The sequence below is a fragment of the Odontesthes bonariensis genome, chromosome 17 (genome assembly GCF_027942865.1).
Source record: "Odontesthes bonariensis isolate fOdoBon6 chromosome 17, fOdoBon6.hap1, whole genome shotgun sequence".
NCBI classification, from domain to species: domain Eukaryota; kingdom Metazoa; phylum Chordata; class Actinopteri; order Atheriniformes; family Atherinopsidae; genus Odontesthes; species Odontesthes bonariensis.
This window is the reverse complement of record NC_134522.1, coordinates 13,739,004-13,757,579: the sequence shown is the minus strand read 5'-3', so window position 1 is coordinate 13,757,579 and position 18,576 is coordinate 13,739,004. Positions and strand designations below refer to the sequence as shown.

At 43.7% G+C, this 18,576-nt stretch overlaps 3 protein-coding genes across 4 annotated transcripts in view; 1 reads left to right on the top strand and 2 right to left on the bottom strand.

Annotated features, from left to right (window-relative positions):
* Positions 1–516: 516 nt before the first annotated feature.
* On the bottom strand, positions 517–13,261 carry rpap1 (RNA polymerase II associated protein 1). Of its 2 annotated transcripts, none has more exons than XM_075448668.1 (27): positions 12,957–13,261; positions 12,321–12,520; positions 12,050–12,198; positions 11,759–11,851; positions 11,312–11,498; positions 11,052–11,216; positions 10,729–10,950; positions 9,873–9,988; positions 9,650–9,748; positions 9,397–9,498; positions 9,139–9,306; positions 8,776–8,958; positions 8,549–8,683; positions 8,299–8,469; positions 7,830–7,987; positions 7,179–7,349; positions 6,894–7,089; positions 6,591–6,700; positions 6,250–6,445; positions 5,963–6,109; positions 5,625–5,767; positions 4,948–5,380; positions 4,197–4,315; positions 3,873–4,104; positions 3,589–3,765; positions 2,916–2,972; positions 517–1,202 (listed from the first exon to the last, which is right to left on the bottom strand). In XM_075448668.1, exons 2-27 carry the CDS (start codon positions 12,514–12,516, stop codon positions 1,035–1,037), a joined length of 4,293 nt encoding a protein of 1,430 aa, XP_075304783.1. In that variant the 5' UTR covers positions 12,517–12,520; positions 12,957–13,261; the 3' UTR covers positions 517–1,034. The 2 variants fall into 2 exon arrangements, with proteins under 2 accessions (XP_075304783.1, XP_075304782.1); XM_075448667.1 differs by having other exon boundaries at positions 13,028–13,261.
* Positions 13,092–15,579, top strand: iah1 (isoamyl acetate hydrolyzing esterase 1 (putative)). The gene is made up of 6 exons (XM_075448669.1): positions 13,092–13,416; positions 13,546–13,598; positions 14,078–14,229; positions 14,613–14,774; positions 14,867–14,988; positions 15,279–15,579. Exons 1-6 carry the CDS (start codon positions 13,354–13,356, stop codon positions 15,453–15,455), a joined length of 729 nt encoding a protein of 242 aa, XP_075304784.1. The 5' UTR covers positions 13,092–13,353; the 3' UTR covers positions 15,456–15,579.
* adam17a (ADAM metallopeptidase domain 17a) overlaps positions 15,543–18,576 on the bottom strand; it is a 16,273-nt gene continuing 13,239 nt past the window's right edge. Inside the window, exon 19 of the mRNA XM_075448670.1 lies at positions 15,543–17,161. Coding sequence (XP_075304785.1) covers positions 16,742–17,161 — 420 coding nt within the window. The 3' untranslated portion in view covers positions 15,543–16,741. The remainder of the gene's footprint in view (positions 17,162–18,576) is intronic.

Here is an 18,576-nt window from a genome sequence, read left to right as displayed (position 1 = left end):
CGAGGAACTTGCATCATGTTTTAAAGTGCTCCTGTGTCAGCTTACAACACAAGCTGTCCAGTAGGTGAAGCTATAAAAGAATACGCTGTGCTGAAGCCCACGTATAGTTTCAGAGGGGCATCTGTGTTGCTTAAGTTGAATATCAAGTCGAACATAACTAGCATGTGACACAAAGGTTGTGCAAATGTGACTGGATCAAGCTTATTTAACCAAGCATGTCGGCAGAAAACCAACTGGTGGCTCGTGGGCATTTTCCACATCTGATCCGACAGTTTCAGTAGAAAAGTAATGGAGCATTTAATGACTCTGGTAAGCGAGTCAATAACAAGATGGAACAGAGTACTCTCTTTATGTGAATCGTTCCTGCAGACTTGAGTGAACTTTCCTTGTTTTTCACCCCAGTTTGAAATGTTTAAGCCTACTGTGGCCATCAGTCATACCAAGTTAAAATAATGCAGGATAGACACGCAGTGCAAAGTCTTACAGGGATTAGAAACAAAAGGTCACACATCATCATCATGTGAGTCTTGTTTTATTCACAAATAAAAAGACCATTTCAGGCACTTGTAAAGCTGGTAATAAGTCTTTCCTCTCAGACGCCAAGAACTGTCCTGGGCTGCTGTTCAAGCACAAGAAACTAACTGTAACTCTGGCAAAATATTAAGAGTCACAAGCAGAAACAAGACAGGAACTGTAGGACCTGTGCCACGTTGCATCTGTACTGAATTTCTCTGCATTTGTATTCAACCTTTGGCCGTGGCTGAAAAGGCATTCAGGTAATTTCCAGTGACGGTTCTCAAAATGATTTGCACAGCTGGCCGAGTCCAGCTCAGGTTTGGTTTCCTTTAAGAAATCATCCACAGAAACATTTGTGTGACCACACCGTTTCTTAGGCCAAGGTACATCTTGATGTCTACATGGTCTTTCTCAGCTGACTTTTCTTCCCACCATCATATACCTTTTTTTTTTCCCCTTCATTCTTTATTCCGCATGCAAAGAGCCTCATATCGCCCCCTCCTCTGTATCCTTCTCCCTTATTTGTCCCTCTTCCAGTCAGTCTCTTTGTTGTCGCTGTTGTCCTGCAGACCCAGAACACTCTCCAAGCGCTTAGCCCTTATGGGGGGTAACTGTTCATATGTATCAAAGCCGAGCTGTAGGTGCTGCTGGGGAAGACGGAAAAGAAGCAGGTGGTTCCTCAACACCTGGAAATGAGACAATGAGAGTAAGAAGAGCAGCAGAAGTCTTGTCGTTAACCAGTTACTCTTTACAAGCGGTACTTGTAAACCCAGGGGGTTCTTCTGAGATTAGCGGGAGAGATCATGGAGAATCTCAATTTAGAGATTGACTTGATGTCAATAAAGGCCGCCTATATTTTTTCATCACCAGAAAAATGCACAAATGTGGAACCTCTCCCTTCATACTGGATTCTCAAAGGAGTATCATTACGGGGTAGAAACCAAAATGCTTCCGGATGCAGTCGAAAAGACTTACAATCATTTAGAGGAATAAAAAAATATAACTGGCACGGCCCAGAGAGGAGTCAGATGCATTCTGCCGGAGCAAATGATACATTAGCTCTCAAGGGTTATATTTAGACTGCTGGCCAAGCATATTTGTTTCGGAAATCCCATCTTGAATCCCATCATTCTTAAGTGATCAGAAGTGTGTCAGTTACTAGTCTGACTGCACGGGTTGCTTCGGTAACGTCAGAGGCAGCAGTAACTATGTAGCAAAGCAGCTGTGACTTGGCTTTCCGGCTTTCCAGCTTCCCGCTTCGCCTGTGCTGGCAGACTCACATCACACATCTGTCCACACGTTCTTATCCTCCGTGTTTTGACCTTAAGCCTTCTTTTTGTGGCAGCACTGATTCCTCTCAGCACGGCTATCAATCTGTCCAATTTTATGTTGACGCCGAGTCAAGTTACAAAGTTACATTTGACTGAAAACCCCCTTTTTTTTTTTTTGTCTTTTTTTTTTTTCTTAAACTCCGCAAACATCAGATTTCATGCCTGTGTGTTTGTTTTGGGTGTGCAGACTTTCTAAATATCAATTCAGGTACAGTTCAGACATGCTGAAAAAAAAAAGGAAATACAAATAAAAATAATCAGGGCTGGTTTCTAAATGTTAGGAACTAAGTTTCCAAGTGGAATTACTTCTGGTATTTAATGTGATGTTAAAGGTGACTCGACAAAGGCAGATCGATGCTTGCAGAGAGTTAAATTCGTGAAAAGTTGCTGCATTAAAACGTCTGGGTTTTAACCCCCCCCCATAATCTCTTACAGATGTGTCAGAAAAATACTCAACAGAAGGTCAGGTCACCAGTCCGTCACAGGGCCAACACAGACACAAACATGACAAGCATGCATGCACGCTCAAACTCACACTTTCCATCCACGAGGCAGCTCGGTGCTCTCTTAAATTAAGCAGACTAAACGTTACTCTGGGTTTGGGCTTTTAAACCTGATGGTCAAAACATTTGAATAGATCTGGGTGGTCTCCATAATCTCCCCGGCCCCTGCTTTAAGTGGTTCTATGCTCTGGCCCAGCAAAGAGTTGGTGCCAGTGTAGGAGCAGTTTTTTGGGGGGGCAGGAACAGAGAACCGGTTCAAAGTCAGGCTTTGGCTTTCGCACCAGAACTCCTTTGGTTAAAAAACCCACAAAGACACTGGTGAACAACAATAAGAAACAAAAACTAAACTACAATATGCACAAGTGGAAAGAAAAACACTTCAAGAAGGGACCAGCTATTTGGAAGGACATCAATAAGATGGAAAACAGCACACAAAACAAACCAGCTTGTCAGTAAATTGGAAGGAGTGTGACGGGCAAGAGTGAGTAAGGAATGAACATATCATAGCAAAGAGAAATAGGGAAAGTTATGGGAAACAAGCAGTGATGTAAAAGCAGGGGAGTACCTCATCTGTCAGGTAGTAGATTTTCCTCAACATGCTGTGTCGAGCAGCTTCAACCTCCTGGAAAATAAAGCTGATGTTTCATACTACCCCAGCTGCACGTTTTAATATTTTCAGCTGCACCGTTCTGTAATTTGGGAATTGAGTAAGTAAGCACGTTGGAAAGTATTTTTCTCATTCAACAAATTTAAGCCCAAACACTTAAATCCAAGTAACATACCACAGATTTTAATCATTTCAAACGTGAGCGAGCCAAGAAATATTCCGAGGCTGCCACACTGTTTTAATCAATAACATGAAGACTGTTATGCAGACTCCTCAAAATCCACCGAGCTTATATTTAATGCAGAAAAGGTTCATATATCCCTGTAAAATCCCTAAGCTCTCCCCACAAATCCAGCCTCCAACTCAGTGCAGCTGCAGCACCCTCTGGATTTGTTAAACCATTACACATGTGAGACTTTGCCTGACATTTCGTTGTGGCTGCTGAAAATATACCACAAAGAAAATATGCACAGACATCCTAAAGAGAGTCTCCATCAGGAAAAAAAAAAAAAAAAAACCTCCTTTTATCACAAATGAAGGAGAACACTCCCCGTGCAGGAAGAAATGACATAATTTCCTGTTTCTTACGCCTTTCTTTGTACAGGTAAAACATATGCGAGCCGAGCAGTACCTGTGCTGCAGCATCCTGAAAGAAGATGAACGAATTCACATGAGCCAAGGCGACCACATACAAGATGGGACACCAGGAGAACTTCAGGGTCCCTGTTACCAAGGAGCGGAAATAGAGACGAAGGAGAGGGAGGGAGTCTTCTGGCGGGGAGGTGAACCTCTCGATCGGGATGGACAGCTTCGGTTGAAGAGAAGGACAAAGGAATGAGTTAAGTCAGAGGCGAGAACCCAACTGGAAACCTTCCTTCATGTTTACATTTTAAAAAAGGCAAGTCATGAATTTACCTGTTCCAGAGTGACCCCCAGTGATCTCAGCATTCCCACGTGTTCTCCAAACACAGCCAGTCTCATGGTGGTGCTGTACCTCCTCTGCAGGGGCAGGAGGAGCCAGCAGCCGAACAGCCGGTCTCCAAAAGAGACGGCCTCATACTGGGCCAAGAGGGCTGTGAACAAGTCCTGGAAGGAGGCAAGACCAGGAGGAGGCACGTTCAGGTCCAAAGAGTCCAGCCTGGATCCCCTTTAAAGGAGCAACAGTCATTCATTAGGAGCTTTTGAGTTTGTTTTATTTGGTATAATACCGTAGTGACATTTCAGATGTTTTCACCAGACCTGGTCAGCAGTCTGAACAGACCCCAGGTCAGTTTCTGAACCGGTCTCTCCGAGAACAAGTCGCTTGAACACAGGAACACGCAGGACAGGCGGGCCAGCTTGGCGACAGGAGGGATCACCTTCAGAGACGGGAACAAATCAAAGTTTACATAAAAGCTTCACAAAAGAACATCGACAATATTGCCGATGAGAATTTTGCAGAACTGCATTACAATCACTAATTTTCATTATTGTTTAATTTGCTAATGATTTATCTAAAAAGGCACGTTTCCTAAAGGGAAAAAAAGAACCGTGCATCCAAATGTTTCATGACCCGCCGTCAGTGTTTGCTTATGCATTTCTCTGTAGAGACTCTGTTGGCACTTCCTTCCTTAGCTGGACATCAGAACAGAACTACTCAAGGAAAAAATAAAGAAAATACATTTCATTTGCTCCTTAGTTGGACTAAGTTCTAATCTCTTTCTTTCTTCGTAGCTTAGTCTGCTTTGACTCGTCTTTAAAAGAGATAAGAGGAACATCCTGCGTGTCAGATTTTTTAAGTCTGTATATCTCAATATCTCATTTTCCATGATAACTCATTTAGCTGCTCGCTTTTCAGTTTGCTTGATTCAACCTCATAGAATCTGCTTCAAGTTAGCTTGAAGTTTTTCCATATTTCACTCGAGGTATATGAGAGCAACTCTAAAGCCCCCTGAGGAATTCCCATCATGGCAGCTCATAAAAGTATATCTGCCTTGACTTGTTTTTGTACCTTTAGAGCATCTTCCCTCCAGACCTCCAGCAGCAGCAGCCACTGGAGACAGTGGGTCACTGCCTGCAGAGCCCCTTGAGGAAGCTCCTCGACCGCCAGCCCTCCACCATCAGAGACCCCCGTTCGTTCGTACAGACTGACGAGGGGCAGGAAAGGCCAGTCGGAGGGCAGCGTGGGACCAGTGAGCTCTGGGAGGAGATGGGAGTTGATCCACGGGTTACGCCCCAGGAGAGAATCTCGAGATGCAATTACGGACGACTCCAGGTGGGCCAGGTGAGTGAGGAAGCAGCCTCGTATGGATGGCAGCTGGATGCAGGCTTCTCTCAGGAGGGCGCCGACGGTCTGGAGAGAGGGAGCGCTTTGGTGTTGTGCGTCGTCCTGAAGCTTCAATTCTCCGAGCTCCACAGCCTCGGGTCCGCCGCTGTGTCCCTCTCTGCAAATCAAACAGACATAAACTTGACATCACTGTTACTGGTAATTTGACAATTTGACTGACTTTTCACACACACAAAAAAAACATGCCGTTTTTGAAAATTATGTAAATTGAATCAAAATCTTGGGCTGCACCTTACAAGCTAACGAACACAATAAGAAAAAATGTCTGAGAGTGAACCAAAGAAAAAGATCAGGATTTTAATGGCTGATTAAACTGTAAAAAAATGAGGAGGAATGCTTACGATATAAAGTCCTTGCTGAAGAGAATACTGGAGAGCAGTTCATGTGCCAGGTATTCACTGCCTGGCAATAACCAGGGAAGCAGCACCAGTGCCACCTGGTGGTAAAGCGAGGCATGTTTCGCTACTTCTGGCTCAATGGGAACCTGAGAAACATTAAAAAGAGAACAGAGTGGAAATAAGAAGTATTATTACAGAAATGATTGAATAACTTGCATGCAAACGCTTCATAATTACACGGATTAAGACGTGGGTTATAACCAACAGTTAGTGATTCACACTGAACAAATATATGTTGTTTTTGCTCAGTGGACTGGCGTTTAAAATGAATTGAGGCCTACGAGTCTGTGTGCCAGCCGAAGCAGCAGGTAGAGGAGGTGATGCTCGTGACGAAGAAGCCAAGCCCTGGTGTGGGACAGGTTGGGTGTGGCCTTACTGCAGCAACGCAGGTAACCAATCACAGGCTCTGACAGGAGGAGGCCAGTGAACTAGAGAGGATCCGACACGAAAAGTGAAAACTTTTGAGTGAAACGTGTGGTTTTAATACATGTTGCCACAAAATGCCAGGACATTTTAACCAAAGTCAATAAGGTTATCCTATGATTTCAAACTCTTTAAGAAGATCTACCTTCCTGCTGAGACCTTTATGGATTCCTGTGATGGTATCCAAGAGAAGACCCAGCCCTGTCAGAAGAGGGAAGGGGGAGCTGGGAACAACCAGGCCAGGTCGCTCTCTCCATCCTGAGCAGGCCAAACCAGGGAGGTTAGGTGTCGTCTCTGGGCCCAGATGACCAGACTTAACATTGCACACCACAGACGAAGACCTTGTATAAAAATTGATGATAAAGCGTGCTGTTGAAAGTGCAACTGGTAAAGGTTTCACTTAGACTAACTGCATTATCTGACTATATGATTAGTGACAACAACAAGGACTGGCTCAAAGTGAAGAAACAAAAAAAACAGGCGTACCTGAGATTCTTTAACGAGTTTTGCAAAACACTGTGACACATCAGAGGGAGAAGAACCTCGGACGTCAGAAGCTCCAGTTCTTGAAGTGTCTCCACCGGCTTGAAACAGTTCTGGTGAATATCAGAAAAGTCGAAATGTTTCGTTTCATGAGTTAGTTTCAGTTTTTCCTGACTTATAGTTTTGTTTAATTGATCAGTTACAGGTTTATGGTTGTACGAAGCACTGAGAGTTCCTGATTTTAATTTAAAAAAGACAGGAACAGTTTTCCTACTTATGTAAAAACAACGAGGCAGGATGTCGCACCTGTCTGGAGAGCTGGAGGTAGAAAGCTTCTAAATAGACCAGGTAAGCTGGTATCAGAGCCAGGCTGCTGTCTCTTTGGATTTGATCATCAAGACTCTTGACAAAAGCCTTCAAATGCCCCAACAAGGATGCCTGCAGCCCAGTGACATGACCCCAAGACACAGGAGGCGGAGGGGGGCACACCTCTCCTTTAGCACTGAAATGAATAAAAAAAGAAGGCAATATGTGGACACAACTGTTTCAGGTAAACGGTATGTGATTCGTCGTGGTGTAACTCCTCTGTACCTGACCATGTCAGCCTGGAGCTCCTGATGGCAGCCAGCAGTGTGCGTTACTTGTGTGAGCAGAGAAAGCAGAGCCAAGAACCGTTGGAGCTGCTGGGGCAGCAGAGGATCAGAGGGGGGCAGAACTCTGTGGACCGACTGCAGTGCCTTCACCAAGGCTGGGTACAGGTCTCTGGGGTAAAACAGTCCACAGTGAAAGTACTGCAATTAAAAATGCTCGCCTCAGTATAAACAAGGTGCACTCAGAAAGCTCAAAGTGTTATTCTAAGAAGCAACAACTGTTCATGATTTAAACTTGGTTATCAGCAGCAATACAGCTCCCAAACTCTCCTGCTGCACTCGACACGTTTCACTTGCAGGTGCAACTTTTGCACTTTCGATTGTGCCAAAACAGCAGCTCTTTAATCTGGGTTTAATTTTAGAGGAAAGGAAAGAAGTTGCAGGAAGACTGGAATAGGCCAGCTGGTCAGCAATCAATGCGAGTGTCACATTCAATGAATGAATAAAAATTTTCTTGGATGTTTTCTGTCCGCTTGGCTATCAAGACAGCAGCCGCTTGCCAAGATGACAGGTATGATAATCTTATTAAGTAACAAGACTGTTTAGCAATCTTTCTACCTCTAGCAGGCAGCGTTATCGTGAGTTGACTTACAAGTAAAGGTCGCAGGCCTGTCCGTAACCGGCTGCTACAGCCCACAGTCTGTAGGCCTCGGTGGTGATCCTCAGCGCCTCGGTCGGCTCCAGCAGCAGCTCACTGGGCTCAGCACTCAGGAGGCATGACAGACGCTCCCTCATCCCCAGAGAGTTCAACTGAGGAAGAAGAGAGGAAGATGCACTACTGACCAAATGATGAAAACACCCTGTTCTAAACATACTTAGTGGTAACCTGAGGTTACGCATATAAATGCATTGCATTTCACAATTAGAAATACAAAAGTGACTTGACTAGGTTTCATGTTTTGTAATTTGCATAAAATTTAAAATTCACAGAGATGGACTTGACGTAGAAAAATGAGGGACGGGGGAACCAATGAATGCTTAAACGTTAAAAGTACGACTCAGCCCATCCAATTAAGACCACCTGAAGTGCTAAATTCGAGACCGTTATTAAAAACTTTTACCAGCCTGGCACAGGCGTGTCTCCCAGAGGTAGCCAAAACCCTCAGGAGCTTCATGGCACTGGCCAACGGGAGTCCATAAGTGGACTGCGGATTTAGTGACGAGGATGCGGCCCAGGAACTGGGAAGAAACTCGGACATCACAGTCTCCATCAGGCGAGGACAATCCAACACCTGAGAGTGAAATAGAGTGAACAGTAATCCAGCAGTTCACCGAGTTAAACTGAAAGCTTGTCAGTGTTACTCTTGTCACCTGTGTGGCAGATGGCGAGGAGTGCCGAGCGATGCGTGTCAGGATCTGCAGGATGTCCTGAACCACCCGAGGTGACGGTCGGACGACCTCGAGAATGTAGCGCAGCCGGGGGAGTAGTTTCATCTTTAACAGACCCTGCAACACAGAGCAGTCACCCGTCAGCCTTAATCTGCCAAACTCGAGCAGAAACAAATGCTTCATAAAAGCAGCGAACGTCGCTCGTTTACCTTGACAACGTCTTGCCTCGCAACATCATGATCAGTCTTCTTCTCTTCCTTTTCCTTGGCTGTCTCCTTCATAATTTCATCAAGCCCTTCATCCTCCTCATCATCTTCTTCTTCTTGAGAAGTCGGCAGCAAAGGAAAGGAGGCCAGACCACGAAACCAGGAGAAAGTACAGTCCAAACAGTCCTGAAAGAAATCCGGAAAGACCCACAAGAACTCTGCTGTCATACAGAAACTCAGAAAAAGACTTAATAACAATAATAATAATAATAATAATAATAATAATACGACGCGTGGAGTCTGAGTGATGATAACTTTAGCAGTAATTGTCATCATTTAACAATCAAATACTCTGGATGATCTTACTTCATCATCTGCACAGACAAGCAGTGCTTTCAGAGCATGCACCGCTGCAGACATCACTCCCTCCACACCATCATCCAGAGCGAAGCGAAGCAGGAAAAGCAGTCCGGCGTCCAGCAGAGTGGAAATCACGCTGCCTTTCAGGACAGACAGGTACTCTCCTGCGCGTGCCTACAGGACACAAAACGCGGCATCACAACTGATTGCCCATAAAGTTTCCTGTAATTATGCGGGACACCTGTTGCGTGTAAGTTTGTTTACCTTTGATAGGATGTTGGCTAGAGTGCCGAGAGCCAGACTCCTCTGCTGGATGACCTGACTCCGAGACAGCAGGAAGACTTCCTGCAGGGCGTAACCTGCCCGCTGAGGTGACATCATCACAGAAAACAAAAACAAAAACGTACACTTTTTAAAAGTATGATAAAAAAAAACAGATCGTCAAAGTTAATTGAACCATTTAATCATTTTTAAATCAGTGTTTATGTATAATTTTCTTTAATTCAGTTCTACTGACCTCTGGCTCCTCTCCGTGGTGGTGCAACCCTAAGTGAGTCGGCAGATCCTCGGTGGGTGGAATTAAGGTCCCCGCAAAGTCAAAACGAGCCTGCATGGCCTTTCAGGACACAACAAACCACAAACTGATCTTTTCAGTTCCAGGCAAACACGCCTTGTCGCACACAGGCTTGAATCCAGAACATTAAATAAGGTGGCAGATCACTAAAGAAATCCTCCCTTACCTTCTGAGTTCCTTTCCTTCTGGGTGCAGGCAAGTCTCTCATCCACTCCAGCTTCTCCGGCTCCAGCTTGTCCATGTGGACCCATTCCCTCTGGGGCTTCACTGGCAGGTTCGCCTCTGAATTTATGGTAAAAATGGGCCAAAAGGGACTTAAAGTTACAGTGTGTAACAATAACAAAAGAAACTATAACTATGTTTGTAATAATCTCTATTTGCGTTGCTAAAATCATTGTTACATCTTTATTTACTGAGGATGAACCTTCTATATTCATTAGTTCAGTGGGTCACTCTACACAGGAGAAGAACAGTATTACTCCCATAACAAACACATAGATGAAGAAGAATAACCTTGAATAGCTGTCAATGTTGTTAAAACTTAGAAGGCAACTTTGTAAAAACCTATAAAAGGATATGAAAACACAGGTTCAGTCAAATAAAGTCCAAAGCGTTGTAAGCCTATTTAAATTTGACTGTGGTTTTAAATAAGTAATAGAGTTCCAAAGCCAGCTTGGCTTTTTTCACTTGTCATGCCAACTTTCCATTGTTGCAAATCATAGCAGTTTTTACAATTTTGTCAACACCACAGGGTGAATTGCTAAGAAAACATACAGCAACCTGTTTCTGATTGAGCACCACTGTGTGTTATACAATCAGCATGTACTTTCTCAAAACTACCAGAAGAGTTAAGTGGGAAAGATTCCAGGAGGACGACAATAAGACGTTTGATGGATAGCAAACAGTCATATAACATAATTGTTGTTGATTTGCTTTTGCATCAGCAGCAGAAAGCAGCAGCTGAACAGGACGAGTTAATAAAAAAATGTATTTAAATAAACTTTCTTTTGAATAAATCGTACCGGTTACAGATGGAGGTGGTGCCATCGCCTTCTCCTCTCCCTCCTCCATCTCCACTTCTTGAGGTTTCTGAAACAACGCAGAAGCACTCGAGGACTCTTGGCTGACATTTTCAAGAGGAGGATCCTCCTCACAGCTTTTCTCCTCGGGATGTTTAGATGAGGGTGCAGAGTACGGGACGCCCTGAGATTTACGAGCTCTGACAAACTCAACCAGTCTGGGATCTGAGAAGCAGAAATAATCATGTTGAGCAAAAAGCTACAAAACGGTTTCAAGCGCTGTATCATTTTGAATTAAAAAAAAAAAAAAACACATCACTGCTTACCGAGCTGAGACAAGAGTTTTCTCTGCTCCTCTAGTATTTCAGACCGAGACAATGCCTGGAGCTTGGCCTGGTTCTCCCTGTGGATTCTCATGGTCTCTCCTGAGCTCTGGGGTCCCCTAAGCCCCTGACCTGACACCAACCTTGGACCTGAGACTATGGGTGGTTCTAGTGAACAAAGATGAGAAGAGTGAGAAAGAAAAGGAGGCACATGGAAAACACAACAGCTTTAAAAACGAACCTCATAGTTCAATACTACTTACGATGACCAGCAGCATCAACATGATCTGTATCCATATGTGTTTCAGGTGGGAGGTTCTGCTGTCCTGGTTCAGGCGTCTGAGAAGCATCAGGCGAACAATGAAAAAGTGTTTTGGCCTCCTTAAGTCTCTGAGTAGCAATCTGACGAGCAAAGATGCTCTTCCTTCCTCCAGCTGACGAAGTCGGTACCTGCAGGTAAGGACCAAATAACCGGAGTCACATCACAGAATACAATATTGCCCACAGATAGAAATGTATATTTTAGTTTTAGACCTTTTGCAATGTGTGTTTTTGTATATACAGGTGACATAAAAAGAGTTCAATCCACTTAAATTGTTCAACATTTTGTCATGTGTCAGTCGGGTCTTCAAATGTTTATGTCTGTCTCACTCATCTACACACAATTCTCCAAATTCACCACAGCGACGGATCAAAAAGAGGCCTTTTACCTGACTGCTGGTTTCTGAGCGGTGCAGTACTTTGGGGAAAGCCATGCCAGTAAATGCTGGTAGAGATATCGGAGCACAGCTGGTATCTCTCTCCTTAGAGCAAAGAATAATATTACAGATGCATAGAAGAAAAAATAGCAAAAACCTACAATTTTATATCAAGGCAAAGTTATAGCAAGGAAAAAAGAATGCTTTTTTTGTGGTGGTGAACTGTACAGTACACTGATAGAGTTACAGTCACTTATTCACACCTTTTTAGCATATTGTTTTGATTTTACGAAAGGGACTTACAACAATCCTGGAGAGAACGGCACTGACGTGACTATCATGTCTGTCCAGTCTCTCCTCAGCATCCTCATCCTCAAAGGTAACACGGCTGGCTTTAAAGCGCGACTTCTTAGGAGGGGCTGGTGTCAGAGAGGGGAGCTGGTCTGGAAGATCTTAATCAAACAGAGCAGATGAACATTAGGCTGTTTCTGTTTTTGTATAATTTTGCTAGATGGTAATAATTGCTCCACACAGGCCTTGGAAGTTTTACTAATAGACACTACTCATTTTCAACCTTCTATGGTGACCACATCCTTCTGATTTCCTCCATTCTCCTCGCTGTGGCCTCCCTCTAGCTCTCCAGCGTCCCCTCTCCTCTTGTCAGGACGACGGACCACACTGGCTGCAGATGAAGCACCAGAGGTCAGAAAACGCTCCTGCTCTCTCAGAAGGTCCGCCTCAGAGTCGGACGGTTGGGGACGCCGCAACATCCTTCTGAAGCACACAGAAATGATGTCAGAGTCATGGTAAATAATTTAATTTATCACCAATACGTAACACAGTTTGGTGGACTGAAAGGTGATAACTCAAGGGGTCCAAAGCTGATGGCTGCCCCACTAAACATGCTGCATCTGTTGACAAGTGAAGCCTGGCTCTTTAACTGAACCTGAACACATTCAAGCCCTTCAGTTAGCTCATAAAAATGTTTTTAACTTAAAGCCACGTTTGGCAAACATGAGACTATGGCGACTAAATCCAACTGATCAATCAAACAGGCTATCCACATCTGGTTAAGTGATGCTTTTCTATTTTCACGTGTGGTTGAGTTTGCAACGCAACGCGGATGAACGTCGCGCGCGGTAAACGTAAGAAGGTAAACTGAAAATCCTAAACTGCGTTCAGATGAAGGAAAATTGTACCAAAATATTACCAAACCGTGTCGCGTTAAAGTGTCTGCCGTAGCCGTTTTCAGAACTTTTTTTTATTGTGGCGCCAGCTAACCTTCAGATATGTGCTGAATCCTGGAGATAATCTGACAACAGTCGGCGGTCCACACGGAAGACTTTTAGTGTGGCACAACATATGCGTCACTTCAAAATAGGGACTGAGGAAGGCAGAGCGGCTTTCTTATTTATTTGTCTACCTTATCATTGTTCTTCCAGACACTATCCTGGAATTCATAGGCATTGGAAACAAACATTATTTAACAGGATTGTTTGACTAATTCATCATCCCTGCTTTAAACTGAGAGTGACCCAGGTTTCCGGGATTACGACATCTCGCGTTATCTTTCGTGATTCCTTCAAGACTCTGTACAGACTTCCATCATGTTGAAGTCCACAACAGTTATTTGGCCTAAAGTTATTTTATTTGGCGACTCCATTACACAGGTTTGTCTCTACATTAAAATCATTATTTACAGACAGTACTGTCCGTGTTGTGTGCTACACTCTCAGTGAGCTGTAGCAGCAGGACTGACTGCCTAAATGTGGAAGTATTGACACTTTTGCATCTTTCAGTTTTCTTTTCAAGCCAATGGGTGGGGAGCAGAATTAGCCGACAAATTTGCAAGGTGAGCAGTTCCCACTTGTTGTAGCTTAATTTTTACAGTTTAACCAAGGTTAAACATAAATGTGATACGGGCTATGCTACATGAATTCAACTTTTTAAAATGTCCCCTGTCAGATACCCAATTTATATTAGAATAATTGGGGACACGAGTTCATTTTTTTAAATGAGAATATGATGTGAAATCCAAACTACGATTAGCAGGTTAATTTAGTCATTGAAAGAGGTCGTAAGAAAGTTTATTAACATATATACAGATCCAACTTCTGCATCACTATTACACCACAGTGACTTATGAGCTGTGGACTTTCAAAATGAGCACATCTAAATAAAGATTTTTTTTTTAGGCTCTATACTTTAGGGATAAAAATCTGACCACCCACTGATAAATAATTCCCCATGTCTCTAAGGGGTTCTGCTGCATATACTTATCCTGCATACTGTGCCTTTGATCGCTGAATCTGACATTTACTTCCTCTTCAGAAAATGTGACGTTTTAAACAGAGGACTGTCTGGCTACAACTCCAGATGGGCCAAGATTATTCTTCCTCGCCTCATTAGTGGCCAAAACTCAGCAGACAACAACATAGTAGCGGTTACTGTCTTCTTTGGAGCCAACGACTCTGCACTGGAAGGTACAGCCTCACTGTTTCACCCCAGGAGCAGTCATGCTGTAATGGTGATTTAGTTCCAGTCAGTTTGGGTGTTTTCTTGCAATTTCAGTGTTTAATTTCATTGATGTGGGAACGACACAAATATGAGCGGTCATGTTAAAGGGAGTATTAAACAGTCTGTAAGGACAGTAGTGTAATATGTCATTAAGGTAATAAGTTTAAACACTGTTCAGACACAGTACAACATTCTCATGAATCTTTGTGGTATAATGTGTTTGCAGTGATGCGCACAGGTTTGGGAGGGGGGCTTTGAACATGCCGACATTTTTCACGTTTTAACTGCAGGATAATGTAGCTTGCGACTAATACCAACATTTTTTTTTTACTCTTCTGTCTGTTTGTAGATGAGAACCCGCAGCAGCACATTCCTCTGCAGGAGTATTCTGAGAACCTGAAGGAGATCAGCAGGCTTTTGACCTCAGCTGGCGTATCTGCAGACAAAGTTATATTCATCACTCCTCCTCCTATTCACGAGCCAGCCTGGGAGAAAGAGTGCGCTCTCAAAGGTAACACTGGGTCACCAGTTTGTCCCCCTTTCTCTTCCGTTTTAACATTTTTAGTCACTTCGCCTGCAAAGACCTCCCTGTGTCCCCTCTAGGAAGTCCTCTCAATCGTCATAACTCCATGGCAGGGCAGTATGCCCTGGCCTGTGTACAGGCAGCTGGCCAGTGTGGTTCAGAAGTCCTAGATCTGTGGACACTCATGCAGAAAGATGGACAAGTGGGTGGAGCCTATCATTACTAGTCTGTCCTGCAAGTCCTTCACGTTAAATCATTATACTCCATGTATATATAAAAAAAAAAAAAACTAATTCTAAAACGTTTTGCAGATTGTTTGTCAGATTTTCACAATCAAATGGTCAGAAAACTGAACTTAATAGTCACCGTTGTCATTTATATGCTAAACGTTTGCAGGTTCTTGATTTTTACTTGAATATTAGAACCTTGATGCAGGTTGATCTGGTCTTGAAATTTAATCCGAGCCTTCCTGGTTGATCCTCTGCTCCACAGGACTACACAGTGTACCTGTCAGATGGGCTGCATCTCTCTGAGAAGGGAAACCAGTTTGTGGCCCAGCACCTGTGGGGAATCCTGGAGAGCCGCCTGTCCTACCTTCCCTTCATCCTGCCTTACTGGGGAGACGTAGACGCCAAGAGCCCCGAAAGCAGCCTCCTCTGTAACCAGTGAAGCTGAGGATGTTTGCTGTGAAAACTATTCCTTTACATACGGTTAGCCCCGGAGCTTTGATTTATTTGAATGCAAGACCATGTGTCATTGTTTAAAATGCTCAATAAAGACTTTTTTTTTATTATTTTGACATGTGAAGCTATACAAGTAAAGAACTTGGTATACAAACAACATGAACATACACATTATCTGACATGACACGGCAGTTTTCACATCCAGCATGTGTATAAAAATTAGCACAATCTAGTTATTTTCTTGACCTAAAATAAAATACGTCTTTTGCAATGTTAACGCGACGCAGCAGGTAACAGTGGTGAGGCGGCACCAACTACGCAAAAGCACTTCAGAGCTTAGATCGGCACAAGTGCAGAAAACAAACAGAAAAACAGCACCCAGGGATTTAGAAACCAAATGAAAGACGCCGTGAAGCGTTCACCTGCTCGAAATTGTCGACCTTCTGCACAAGGCACCATGTTTGTTTTCGTGGCAAGAATTGACATGAGAGAGTCCGATTTTCAAACCACTTCCTTACTGGAAGCCGAATACGATGATATGACATTGATACACATAACGCCGAATCTTATACACAGAGGTGCACCATACAATCTAAATTCTCCAGTGATGTTAAAAATACCTTTAAGTGCATTTTTTAACACAAATTCAAGACAAAACATCATCTTTTAAGTCCTGTGTCCATCTTCTCAATATACAGAAAATACAGCTGAAATGTTTCCTCTACTGGGCAATGTCCAGTTCTAACATAAATAAACACAATAATGGGATGAGAGGTCGAGAACCTGGTGATCTACAATCATTGCCTACTGCGTATTACAAGACACATTGGAAGAATAAGAAAAAAAAAAAAAAAAGATGAGAGCAACGGGATCAGTCTGATCCATTCTCATCTCATTTTGTGTCTGAAAAGTATTTGCATATTCAGGAGCTTTTTTTTTTTCTTTTTGTTAGAAAAATATTCATCTCACTTTCACAGATCTCAGGGTTTAAACCAACTCAAAAAGGCACAAAAAATGTGAACTGACCGCAGTTAAAGGGATTCAGACTCCTCAGTGGTTAAATTCAAAGTACAGGTTACATGAAAACACTCAAAACACAAACATATGACTCGCAGAAGATGTCTGCTACTACGTTACACAGCAGTCGGCTGTGGCGTGAAAACTAAAAGGCGAATGTTACTGCGCGTGTTTGCTTGTTCCCTTAAATGATTAAGAGGAGTGGACATTTTTTGTTCGTTTCTTTTTTACATAAAATGGACTGCTTGCTTCCTCTCAGCACTCCGTCTCTTTTGTGTCAACGCCGTCCTGCCTCTTGAGGCGCCACCGGCCCCTTGGTTGCGGCTTCTGGTCTGTCAGATCCTCGTAGGAGGATTTCGTAGCCGACGAGCAGGCTCCGGCGGTTGTGAAATCGTCCGACAGGCCCTCCTCTCCCAGGGGAGAGTCGCTGCTGGTGTCCTCCTGGATGGTTGCCATCTGCGGCCCCCCTCCGCTGTCCGGGGTGGCGCCGTAGCTCGGGCCGGGGTCCTGGGTACTGCTGGAGCTGGCTGCGGGATGGGCACGGACCTGGCTCAGCAGCTGAGGCTGTGGGAACTGAGACAAGAGCGCGGTCCTGCCAGCGGAGGAGGAGGGAGGCCGAGGAGGCTTGACGATGCGCACGGACGCCGACTCGAGGTTGTTCAACATGTCTTGACTCTGTAGAACAAGAGCAACCCGTGAAAAGAGGGACATCAAAGAGGTGTGTCCCAATATCTCAATTAATGGTGGGAATGAGTAAAAGCAACCTTTCTACCAGTAGACATTTTGATTTGTCAAACAGAGGTGTTACAACTCAACATGGCTGCACTCTGTTTAGAGGTACCAGAGCCTTGAGTTACAGGACCTAATGGCACATCTTCATTAAAGTGACCCCTGTGCTTGTGGTGCACTGGCAAGTCAAAATGTCAACAGAAAGGGCTAAATAGGAATGTACCCTCAGTCTCCACATTGTCCCAGTTAAATCTAAAGTACAGACAGCCGAAAAGAAAAGGAGTAAAAAATAAAAACAATCACCTACAAAACATTCAACCTTTGGCTTGTTGTGGCAGATGCAAACTGAAAATGTTGACTCACACTTTCACATCAGATTTCACGACAGACAACAACAACCTGTTTGGTCCTCTCGCTGTTTGACTACTCCTAAAATGCAAACTTGCTTTGTGGAGGTAAAATCTGATCAGATGACCTTTTGCATCTGTGCAGAGGAACACACAGACGTTCAGTCGCATTTAAGGGTTTCTCTGTCAGATGAATGCGACTTTGAAGGTTTGAAAACGTGCAGCTAGATCAGTGATTGCATCAGAGAGAGAGAGCGACTGCAGGAGTTTCCCCAAACACGGGCCACTGACCATGCATCGTGGACTCAATGGCAACACAACGCAACACCATGCCATTGCACACACTCACCTATAGGGGGAGCTCTACTACAAACCTCCACCATCTGCAGCAGTTCCAAGGCAAAGAGTGACGGACAGGTCATTTAGGAATGCGGCAGCGATGTGCAGCTGTTCCTGATGGTTTATCCAACCGCTGTACTTTGGGATTATAAATAACTTTGTGTCCTGTTCTTATCCAAAACTGAGCCAATTTAGCACCAGCTTTATCAAGAATCAAATAAAACAAAATTAATACAATTAATTATCAAAGTTTTAGGTCCACGGTGTTAAAAACAGCTTAGCTAATCTAGATTTGATTTGATTCATAATGGCTAGCAACACAAGCCAACCTCAGGCGTTATGAGATGTCATCAAATTATTTAAATCATATATTTGTACCAAAGTATGGCACTTTGAACTAGTCGAACTCGTGAAAATGGCCCTGGAAAAAAACAAAAGCTAAAAAGCTAAACCATAAAAGCTTAAAAGCTAAACCATAATGTAACCCACATACATCACTCTGGATATAAAATGATAACATGATGGCCTGTTTTCAGAATTTTTAAGATGAAAAAAAACAAGGTGTACAAATGTCTGCAAAAGACTTTTTCCAGATTTTCTTACCCAGACCCCTGAGTACAGTATCTAGAAGATCGACAGGTGTGACGATGTGCATACTTGGCAGCAAATCACAGC

Excerpts from the sequence above, each read along its gene's own strand:
- rpap1 (XM_075448668.1), bottom strand. The coding sequence starts at position 12,516 with ATGTTGCGGCGTCCCCAACCGTCCGACTCTGAGGCGGACCTTCTGAGA. Across the intron at positions 9,499-9,649 it reads ACCACGGAGAGGAGCCAGAG|CGGGCAGGTTACGCCCTGCA; the intron begins GTCAGTAGAACT and ends ATGTCACCTCAG. Across the intron at positions 6,446-6,590 it reads AACTCGTTAAAGAATCTCAG|GTCTTCGTCTGTGGTGTGCA; the intron begins GTACGCCTGTTT and ends TTTTTATACAAG.
- iah1 (XM_075448669.1), top strand. The coding sequence starts at position 13,354 with ATGTTGAAGTCCACAACAGTTATTTGGCCTAAAGTTATTTTATTTGGC. Across the intron at positions 14,775-14,866 it reads GAAAGAGTGCGCTCTCAAAG|GAAGTCCTCTCAATCGTCAT; the intron begins GTAACACTGGGT and ends TGTCCCCTCTAG. Across the intron at positions 14,989-15,278 it reads TCATGCAGAAAGATGGACAA|GACTACACAGTGTACCTGTC; the intron begins GTGGGTGGAGCC and ends TCTGCTCCACAG.